General features: G+C 41.0%; 1 protein-coding gene across 2 annotated transcripts; it reads right to left on the minus strand.

Annotated features, from left to right (window-relative positions):
* Positions 1-499: 499 nt before the first annotated feature.
* Positions 500-8,820, minus strand: LOC134530678 (beta-sarcoglycan). Of its 2 annotated transcripts, XM_063365732.1 has the most exons (3): positions 8,758-8,820; positions 8,524-8,673; positions 500-3,749 (listed from the first exon to the last, which is right to left on the minus strand). In XM_063365732.1, exons 2-3 carry the CDS (start codon positions 8,655-8,657, stop codon positions 2,900-2,902), a joined length of 984 nt encoding a protein of 327 aa, XP_063221802.1. In that variant the 5' UTR covers positions 8,658-8,673; positions 8,758-8,820; the 3' UTR covers positions 500-2,899. The 2 variants fall into 2 exon arrangements, with proteins under 2 accessions (XP_063221802.1, XP_063221801.1); XM_063365731.1 differs by having other exon boundaries at positions 8,524-8,787.
* Between the last annotated feature and the right edge of the window lie 2,664 nt (positions 8,821-11,484).

Here is an 11,484-nt window from a genome sequence, read left to right on the forward strand (position 1 = left end):
CCATTTATGTTAAAATCCAACATCTCTTTCTATTCTTTTATTTAACATGGTTTGTCTACTCATATTACTTGCCTCCATTTTCTAGTAATTAATGCAGCTAATATCTATGATCTTTTGTAAACCATTCCCAGTGTTTTTCTATTACCCAATATCCATGTTTTCATTATGTATCACTGTACCCAAGGGCAGATGTACAAGGGTCGTAACGAACGTAATTTTAGTGTATTAATTTTTGTATTAAACTCCTTGTCAATTTTTGAGCATGTTGCCCCCCCCCCCCCCCCCCCCCCCCCCATCCTTCTCACCAATCCCCAAAATCCACCTATGACTGTACCAGGTCTGCTTGCACATCATCACTTCTTCTAATGACGTAAACCACAATACTGGTGAAATGGTAGAACAAGGATAACAGTATCTGAACAACTACAAAAATGGTTAGCTATATGAAAAGTTTTTGTTAGTTGTTTTCAACTTCTCATTAAATAAAATCAAAAAAACATAAGTTTCAAAAAATGTTTTAATAAATAATACATAAAACAAATCTTGTAGCCTCTTTTAATAAATAAAACTACCAGAGAGAGACAATACAAAACCAACACATCACAATATAGGCTAGATTCAATGAGTGAACATCAAACTGAACTCTGTTCCAGCTTAAGGGACAATTTAAAAAAACTCAAGTAATGTTAATAATGTTATTTAAATAATTATTTTGTACAAAACAGTCATATAAATCATTTTAGTGCATAGTTTAATTTTTTATATATTACGTAAATGTACCCATTCTTGAACCCAGCTGTTGAACAATGAATACTACATAATTTACCAGTAAGAAATTTGTAATGAGCATGCAGCATTGTATCTTTACTTTAAAATTGCCCTCGTAATAGAAGCCGGTAGTATTTTTTCCTTCAAATGATAATTTAAAAAGTGTTCAAATAAGCTGGCATCAACTTCGTGTTATTAACTCTGAGGCATAACAAAATGACAAAGCTTACATTAAGTTTAACATGTAACTGTTATTACATCATTAAGTACAATACATCCAATAATTTAACACATTTTCATTGTACTCTGTTCAGCATGGCAATTAGTAATTGTGATGTTACAAAATCATAATTATTTATTATTGTGTTTCATTTTATGTCTATGCTTTCTTGCCCCTCCTTAACATTCAAGACAGATTAGCTCTCTGTACCATTACTTAGGGGCCTGTATTACAACCTGTTAAATATTTACCTGATATGCTGAAAATGGCTGTATATAGCAATAGCACATGACAAGAAATGTCAAAAAAAAATATAAGGAAGTGCCCAGATAAGAGTGGTATGTCTAATTGTAATACAAAGTAGGTTTTTGTGTTTGCAGATATATGGAGTTATTTAAAAAAAAATAGAAAAATAATATGTTAAAAATTTTGGTAGCTTTTAACTTAATCATTAAGGTATGACTGTGTTATGTTTTTCAGGAGGAAAAAACTGGGAAATAACAATTTAGCAGTTGTCAGTGTTTAAACTTTTTACCAATGGACTCATCAAGCTATGTACACAAATTTAATGTTCAACCCATGCTTCCAGCTTCTATTTTATTTGTCTTTAAAGACACACTGCCACATTAAAACTGCCACTGTAAAACCGTCTCACAATTTGTGATGATGACGTTTACCAAGAGTGTTATAAGCAAGAACATTGAACTGTAATTGTTAAACTTGTATGAACTATTACAACTAAGGTACAGTTCTAGTAATTGACAAGAGGCAATGCAGGTAGCCAGTCGCCAGAGATAAGTTTCACAAACCATGGTGACAACTTCACATGATCAGTACTTCATGCCACAGCCGCCTTTAGCCAGCCAGACGATTCTTCACACAAGCATTTTAGAAGTGGGAGGTAACTAGCTGAAAGCCAAATAATTTGTTTCACTGAAAGCACTGTACACAACTCGTAAAACTTCATTTGCCGTATTGTGGCAATAAGTGCAATTTTATAATCATATGTTCATGATACATAAATTTTAGAAAAAACTAATGTTTTATGTTTTTGCATGCATTTAGAAAGGGCTATATCTATGTTTAGTTTTTGAAAAATGATTTCAATCATTTTATAGTTTGGTTATAACATGAAAAAAATGCTGTATGGTAACTTCAAATTTCTGTAAGTTAATGTTAAAAAAAAAATTTAATTTACTTTAGTCAATTTTCACATACTAACTATAACTGTAATCAGAATTTTTGTTTATTTTCCCTAAGCATGTTGGTGAATATGATATAGTAACTTGACTTTTTATTATTTCACTATTATTACCTTCAGAGATATATTTGTGCTCAAATTCACCATCCATGAAAATATAGTGTTCAAATATTAATAAAATTGCTTGTCAAAAATAATATTTCTAAACATTGAAAATTTCCTATTTAAAAACATAATAGGTATGTGGTACTTTGTATGAGTTGAATAACCTCAGTGGCTTTTATACAAAATTTTATGTGTATTGGTAAAGTTGTGACCTAAATATGTAGTGTTTGCAAATGCAATTATCATAAACTTAATTCTTTGGAAATAAAATTAAAATTAAGAAAATTTTAGGAAACTATTTTGAGACTTTCTAGTATTCGGAAATTCTTTTGTCTTAATATTACATCAAAATAACTATGTGAAAACACACTTTATAAATGGTTGATTCACTTTGCACAAAAATTCAAACTTGAGGTATCAATCTAACTGTCAGGCTGGTAATACACCTGTTATATTGGGATATATATAACCATAACACATACTGATATTATAAAAACTTCTTACCAACTAATAAATAAAACGTTTCACAGTATACATCTGACTAAAGCTTGACTGACTAGCAAGTTGTTGTACACATGTACGTATTGTTTAGGTATCTAGGGAGCTCATATGCAAGGGTCAGTGGCTATGTGGCTACAACTTGCTTGAGCTCTTTCACCAAATGGCACAGGGACGCGAAACAGTTTTCCACCTGGCATACACACACATACTTTGTATTGTGCTGTGCCAGGATTCAAATTGGTCTGAGCAATAGGTATATTCTTCACATCAACTGATATCCCTTCCTTGCCACTGAGGATAACACTGCCATTCACACTTTTCAAGAAAATGTCCTGGTCTGCTGACCAGACAATCTCCTTGCCATCCATGTGAGTGCCCTCATTACCCCGAAGAAAGGCGTAGGTGTCCGCCCGCACATAGAGACTTTCCGATACAGGACTTTTTACTCGTCTTGTCTGAGCCATCTTTATGTCGAGATGCTTCACCCCTCGTGGAAGACCAAAATTCGGAAAACCAGTCGAGAAATACTTGCGGCCGGTGATGGGATCTTTTACTTCGAATGACTCTACATTTGATATGTGTGTACCATTCAATCCGACAGCAATTCTAGGCTCCGCCTGACCTGCATTTCCTACAACATTAATGAGCACCGAGCCATTTTCGCCTGTTACCTCAACAGGGCAGTTGCCAAAACCTTCCAATCTGCCATCTTTCTTATACACTCTATCCAAATCTGTTGTGCCATAAAACATTACAGTGTTCTTGTCTGGGATGAGTTCTAAACTTTCCATGCCTTGTCCCAGGCGGAGAACTCCAAGGATGATGAATGTCAGGAGCAGATTTCCCATTGCCAGGAAAAACAAAAGCATTACCAGAGTCCAGAAAGCATATGTCTTGCGTCCTCTCAGTCCGGTCTTATGCAAGGATTGTTCATGAACTGGGACATAACCAGCTCTGAAAATAAAAACAATGCTGAAACTTCAATTCTGGAGGGATAATACTGAATAGAGTGCAGGATTAGGTAATTTGTTACTTTTGTGACACATCAGAAAAAAAAGAATAAAAATTTAAAAATGAATTTTCTTACAAGTAGTTTACTGGTACCTACTTGATAGTTTTATTGATTGATTAGGTTATATATTATCTAGACATTAAAAATTTAAAAAAAGGCCTGATATACAACTAAACAGAAGCGGTGACGGATCACGTAAATGGAGACTGAAGGACGTGTACGCAAGCGTTTCATCAAAAGTCATGGTATCAAACTAACTATAGTGTTCTTTTCAGTGCTTTTATCTGTCATTGATGAACGTCTGTCAACATTTTCATCATTAACTTATCAATTTATTGTGGCCAGTGATGATGACTTAACAATAGATTTAGTTCAGGTTGGTCCATCAACCATGTTCAGACAGTCGCCAAATAAAAAAAAACAGGACCTAAGGAAACTTATGATTCTGTTGAAGCAATGGTATCATTAATGGAGTCTAGTATTGGATGATTTTACACAGCTTGTGGAATCTCAATAAAACTTATGACAAACTTGAAAACATTCAAAACAAATTCTTTAAAATTATTGAACAAAAAATATTCCAAAACCAAATTTAGTCTCTCATGTAGAAAGTATAAAACATTTACACTCACTTTATGTTCGTAACTGCTATAATTTTTAACTCAACTGTAAATATTTCTTTTTAATACCTAATACTGATCTTCAAGTACCTCAATGTAATAGTTGTCTACAGCATATACTTTGTTCAGTTCATAATAGACATCATAAAATGTATAGATTAAATTCTAGTTTTAACAATGTTAATAAAATTTTGCATTTCTTCAATGGTCAAATTAGTAATAAAAAAACTTTGTTCCATTATTAACAATAATTATATAAACAAACTTTACCTACACTCCCTTTCATAAACATACATATTAACTACCTTATATTATTTAGCATATTTGCATACATGTGTTTTGTGGTTTTTTAATATGTATTTATCTGGTCTTGTCCTGCAGTATATGTCCTGTTTAGAGTGATCGATGCACGCTTGTAGTGCGTACTTGTGATTGGTGCCTGCTTGCGGTATGGGGACTACCTGCGGGCGGAGCTTTACCTGCATGTAGTGCCCACCTACATGCCGGGCTTTCCCTGCAAGTGGTGCCTGCCTGCTTGCGGTGCTTGTTTTGTCATTTGTGTAATTGTTTGTTTTATTCAGGGTAATTGTTCCATGTCACTTATATAAGTTTATCCCTTGATCCTGAAGGCATGATCCTGTGTAAGCCTACATTAACGCTGTGCTGTTTTAATTTATTACATCAAGAGATCCTGCCTGGCCAAACAAAAACCAAAATTTTAAAATATAAACAAGTTATATCAGACATGTGGAAATTTTCTCATCCATATTAAAATTACAATCATAATTAATTGTTATATGAGAAGTCTTTATGTGCACAATCTTACGACATACTAAATAAAAACAGCAAGCACCATGCACCTATATATGATCATGCCATCAAATTCAAAAAATAAACTTGGATACATGATGAGGAACTTTTACCTAAATAAATATGTTAAACTTTGTTTAGAGTACAAGCATATTAGAGATGGGGAACTGAGGAGAGCACACTTTGAAATATTTAGAAGGGACAGAAACAGGAATGGAGGAGGGGTAATGGTGTGCATGCGAGAGGGACTCTGTGGTAGGGTTGTATGGGTTGGGGGGAGAGTGGTTATTGGAGATGCAGTTCCAGGTAGGAGAGAAAAATGTACGGCTGATTGCGGTGTACCGGCCACCAGGGCAAGGGGATGAAGCCATACGGGAGGTGCAGGACAGGTTGGACATGCTAGGGGAAGGCAAGTGGGTGATAGTGGCGGGGGATCTGAACATGCCAGGGGTGGCATGGGAAAAGGGGCCTGAGGGGATGGGGTCAAGGGAACAGAGATGGGCATCTCAACTGGCAAACAGAGGACTGGAGCAGGTGGTGACTGAAAGCACCAGAAAAGGTGCCAGGAGAGGAGAGCAGGATGACGGGAACCTGTTGGATGTGGTACTTGTGAGACCAATGGAGGCGGTCAGGGGAAGTGTGGTAATGGAGGGCATCAGTGACCACAGGATCCCAGTAGTGGAGTTAGACGTGGGCTGGAGGGAGAAAAGGGTAAGGAGGGGAAACGTGGTAAACTGTTGGGGTAAGGCTGATAGAGTGGGGGCAGAGGCATTCCTGAAGGGGGAATACAGTAGATGGGTAGATATAGAGGACCTCGAAGGTAGATGGGCTGCCTTAAGAAATATTCTGCTGCAGATGGCTACACGTTTTGTACCTCAGAGGAGGGTAGGCCAAGGAGGTGACCCTCCCTACTATGGAAGGGAGTTGAAAGTGTTGAAAAGGAAATGTAGGAGGCTGCATGCGAGGGCAAGGAAGCTTGGGGGAGAGGAGATAGAGGCGGAAATGAAGGCGCTTGGGAAGGAACTAGGGAGGAAATCGCGGGAAGCAAGGGATGCTTACATGGAACAGCTGATGGGGGAAGGGGGGACGGTAAATGGGACGGAGCTCTACAGATACATAAGAAGAGTGAAGGGTGAGGAGGGAATAGGGGTTCTCAGAGGAGGAGGGGGGCAGGAATATACAGAGGACAGGGAAAAGGCAGACTTACTGCAGGAGCAATATCTGGCAGTATTTACAATGGGGGAGGCATGGGAGGGTAAAGAGGACGACAGTTTAATGGGCAGGAAGGCCTTTGAGCTGCGACTGACAGATGTAATTAAGGTGATCAGGAGGTTGAAAGGGAGAAAGGCAGCTGGGCCAGATGGTATAGGGAATAGTCATTTGAAGTTGGGTGATAGGGAGATTGGGAAGTACCTGTTGGAGGTTTTCAAGCAGTCTCTGGAGGAGGGGAAACTACCAATGGAATGGAAGGAGGCAGTGGTAGTTCCCATCTACAAGGGGGGAAATGATAAGGCGGAGCCAGGAAGTTACAGGCCGGTCAGTTTGACGTCCTGTGTAGGAAAAGTGATGGAGAGGTTGGTAGGAAGGTACGTAAAGGGGGAAATGGAAGATCTGGGGTGGGTGGATAACAGGCAGCATGGATTCAGGATGGGGTTTTCATGCGAGACCCAGATGGCTGGGCTGTTGGAAGACCTGGTGGAAGCGGTGGACGGGGGGAAGCAGATAGATGCAATCTTTATAGATTTTGAAAAGGCGTTTGATAAGGTCCCCCATAGGAGGTTAATGGAAAAGGTTGAGTTGCTGGTGAGGGATGGAAGGGTGGTAAACTGGGTGGGTGATTTCCTGAGGAATAGAAGACAAAGAGTGAGAGTGGGTGAGGAAAGCTCCGAGGAGGGGGAAGTGACGTCGGGGGTGCCACAGGGGAGTGTGCTGGGGCCTCTGTTGTTCACAATTATGATAAACGATCTGGGGGAGGGCATGAAAGCCAGATGGAGGCTATTTGCAGATGACTGTGTAGTGTATGAGGTTGTGGGGGAAGGGGGATGTTTAGCAGAGGACTTGATAAGGTTGGAGCAATGGACGGAGAAAAATGGAATGTCCTTGAATGTTGGTAAGACAAAAGTTGTCAGATTTACAAAGAGGAGGAAAGTCACACGAAATGTATATTACTGGAAGGGGCAGGAGATAAGAGAGGCAGCAGGATATAAGTACCTGGGGGTGACACTGAAAAATGACCTAGGATGGGCGGAGCACATAGAGGGTGTGGTCAGGAGGGGAAGGCAGGCGCTGGGGTTGCTTGGTAGGACCCTGCAGGGAGCTGGGAGGAGGACAAAGGAGAAGGCATACTCCACATTGGTCAGGCCAATGTTGGAGTATGCGGCGGCGGTCTGGGACCCCTACCTGGTGACTGAGGTGAAGGAGCTGGAAGGGGTACAGCGCAGAGCGGCTAGGTGGGTGATGGGAATGTGGAGAAGGAGGGAGGGGCAGGATGGGAAACTGCATAGCCCAACGGAAATGATTAAGGAGTTGGGGTGGGAAACGTTACAGAGGAGAAGAAGAGTGGAAAGGTTGGTCAGGATGTTCAAGGTGCTGAAGGGGGATGGGGGCAATTGGGAAGCAAAGTACATAGAGGGGAGTACAGAGGACGAAGAGACCACAGATGTAAGCTCCAGAGGGTGTGGAGGCGGACAGAGAGAGGGCGGAACACCTTCCTGGTGAGGACGGGGAGGGAGTGGAATGGGCTGGGGGAGGAATTGGTGGAGGTCAGGGATGGGAGGGAGCTGAGGAGAAAGCTGATGGAGGGGGGGGGAGAGGGGAGTGAGTGGGAGTTCTTGCCACCGGGTGAAAGCCCAATTGCAGGTTAATAAGTAATAATATCTAGTGTTCTATCATTACTTCATGGTTTACTTTTAATATATGTGTAAATTTTGACTGTTGTGTTCTCAAATATCAATTTTTTTTTTAAATTTACAAAAACTTTTCATAATTCAAACTCACTGGTTGCAAATTATGTGTTCATTGCATTGTGAAAAGCGGCAGATTCGATAGAGATGCGATAACAGTGTCCGGGGGGGGGGGGGGGGGTTGTTGTCCATCTCCATTTACATGTCCTTGTATAGCGGGCATGACATTTCAAATACTGCAATGCAAATTCATATGAACGTTTGGTTAGATTAACTACTTTTAAAATCCTGAGGCGTCGCTATAGTAACAAACTACCCAGAATAATATTTGCATTTCACTACTTGTTTGAACTTGCAACTAACACGCAACTAGGCATATTCACCTTAAATTATTATTGTGGTGGCGGCTAATATTTCTTTTAATCAGGGCTTTATCTCGAACTGAAAGAGATCCAAACCCAGTTTCTGAAGCTGTGTCAGAAATCGGTGACGCTCGTGAGTTTGGAAGGGTCGACATATCTCTAAGAAGCAATCTGCAATTCACACATTAACTGAACTACAGACACCGCACAATTTCAATATAAATTCAAATATACAAGTTTTCAATGAGATTGTACCATTCATCAAAACAACCAGAACCCGTACAAATAAAACACCAGTGAGATGAGAAACAAAAATTCTCCGATGGCGAACGATGTCTGTCAATCCCAAATAAGAAAGACATATAAAATTAAACGATATCTTACAATACCTATTTATATCTTAGGCTGGAATCAAATAAAGTAGGAAAATATGGACGATTCAAAGAGAGTAGAAAAGAACTGAAAAAGGAAGGCAAATATTCCTTGAGAGGACAGGGCAGGAGTGGAATGGGATTGAGGGAAAGATACTGGATGTGAGAAGAGGAAAGGACTTGAGGAAGAGGCTTCAGATATTGGGTTTTTGAATGGTTTAAGGAGGGGGGGGGGGAGATTCCTTGCCGGCGGGCGGAATCCTAATCACAATGGTTTGATGGCATCACTTGCCTCGCGTATTTATTACTAGTTTCCCATATTATCCCTAATACAATATTTTCTGGTATTCCCAGACATAACAATTAGAATTTATGTGTGGAAAATTATACATTTGTACCCTACCCATATTACTATATAGTACACGATATGACAACAACCAGTCCCTTATTTTTAGGCAACAGATATTGGTGTCCTATCCATTGCCGTTCTGTTGCACAAATTGTGTGCTTGCGCATAGCTCATGTTTCGTTGATTTCGTCCAGATGGCTGAACTGCATTTGGTGCCATTAACTCCTATTTTACGATTTATGAATATTTTTTTGATACAGTAAAACTTTTTTGTTGGCATGGAATGTATGGAAGGATTATCATTACATGACTTAGTATTTATATACTAATGTTAAATACCCTAGATTCTGAATGTGTGCAGATTCTGGGTTACGAAGTGAAATTTTGCAATTTTTAAGTTCATTCGAAGCTATGTGTCCGGTTTTTCATGAAGGTACTGCCGTCACCCGCGGTCTCGGGATCGAGACCCGAGGTGGTCCTAGTGGTTTTCAGTGGCTCTAAAGGAAATCTTCGGTGGGCGCCAGGTTAATTTGAGGATTAACCGAGGTGGTGGTGGGTTTTTGCCCCTGCGTGTTCCACTATGATCGACAGCTGTTGATGGTGGGAGGGAGTCCCTACTTCTAATAAGCACTGGCCCTAAACAGTAAAGAGGACTGTTTCCTAATTGTTCAGGAGGTATTTGCGAAATAAAGAAACGGTATTTAGGTGCTGGTTTTTTAATCTCGCATCTCACATAGTGTGGATGGAAGCACAAGTTACACAATTAAACTGGACAAAAAAAAACACGTTGGCACTACATACACTCGCACTGATATTTAATTACGTATTACATGGTGTTATGTTGCGGCACTTGCAAACAAGGTCCCTACATTGATTTGTGGGTCGACGAAGAGTTTGGGTGGATTAATGGCCATGATAAGCTGTAGATATGTTCGTCCCCGGGCTCACCTGTGTGAGTCGCGGGGCCACGAAGATAATATTAAATGGCAAAGTCTTTAAGATTGCAGTCGGCAGGCATATGCTCGACGAATTACGTGAAGTTCTGTTCGTGGAAGTCGGCCCAGACCGTAATATGACTGCGTCGCGAACCTTTGTTCCGCGACGAGCAAAAATTAAAGCGGCCGGGATAAGCCCTGCACCAGAAAAGGGCACGGGGGCACGCGGGGAGAGAAAGGAGGAAAAAGGATTTAGCGAATTATAATAGTAAAGTACCAGAATGACGAATCAGAAGCACAGAAAGTTTAAGTCTCCCTGCGGGATCACATGTCCGCCCCGGCCCGTGAGTAAAACTCTACTGCCACTTTGTGCCGGCTTGGGAGAGGTGGAAGCATCATGACGTGCCAAACTTTCTAATGTGCCGTTATTCCAACTTTATAATCATAATGACGTCGACCCAAGTGTCTCCACTGCTCATAAAGTGAGTTATGCTGCGCCAACTCCTGAACCACCCCTGCCTGTGCAGTGTGACATTTTAATTTGTATATATTAAGAACGTACTTTTATATGTGATAATGGGTCATGTATTTTTTTATGTATTATTTTTTCGTAATTTTTGTAATTTCATTATTGTTATATGTCTTTCTAAATAGTATGTGAAATTTATTTTAATTGCTGTCACTGGGCAACGAAGCCGAGGCCAACACCCAGAATCTCTCCGAGCACTGCACGTGTCGCTGAGTGGGGTAGAGGTCGGGCGGAGAGGGAGACTCGCGGCAGGAGAGGAGAGCCAGAGTCTGGCGGCCGGACAGGACAGACGTGTCAAGGGACGAGAGTCGCAGGGCAACGACGGAGTAGTCATCTGGCGGCTGAGCGAGGTGGTCGCACGGCGAGACGAGTGCCGGAGTGAGACGAGAGCCACGACTGGTGAGATTGGGTCCGGGGGAACGGGACTCTCACGTTAACGTGCGTTACGCTGTCGGTTGCCATTGTAAATAATTTAATTGTGTATAAGTATTTTCTTGTTTCTTGAGGTGGTACATTGCACGCATCGGCGGACACGTGCGTGCCGCAACGGGACGTACTTCACGTCGCCGGCAACGGCGTTCCAACTTAATTGGTTTCTCGCTATCATAGGGAAGGGGCAGAGACAGTTCATCAATCGCACACGGTTCCAGAGGGTGCAGTCCGCACTTGGCGCCTGCCCACACCAAACACGTGCAGCCGAGCCTCACTCCACGGAGGGACGGGTGTTGAGCCGCGGATTGCCCATGTACCTAGATTACGAGAAGGGCTCAATAAATACTTGTGGTCAAACTGTCGAAA

Source organism: Bacillus rossius, chromosome 3, assembly GCF_032445375.1.
Source record: "Bacillus rossius redtenbacheri isolate Brsri chromosome 3, Brsri_v3, whole genome shotgun sequence".
NCBI classification, from domain to species: domain Eukaryota; kingdom Metazoa; phylum Arthropoda; class Insecta; order Phasmatodea; family Bacillidae; genus Bacillus; species Bacillus rossius.

Coding starts and splice junctions, on each gene's coding strand:
- LOC134530678 (XM_063365732.1), bottom strand. CDS start 8,657: ATGTCGACCCTTCCAAACTCACGAGCGTCACCGATTTCTGACACAGCT. Junction 3,750..8,523: donor CACCACAATAATAATTTAAG/GTGAATATGCCT, acceptor TTTTATTTTCAG/AGCTGGTTATGTCCCAGTTC.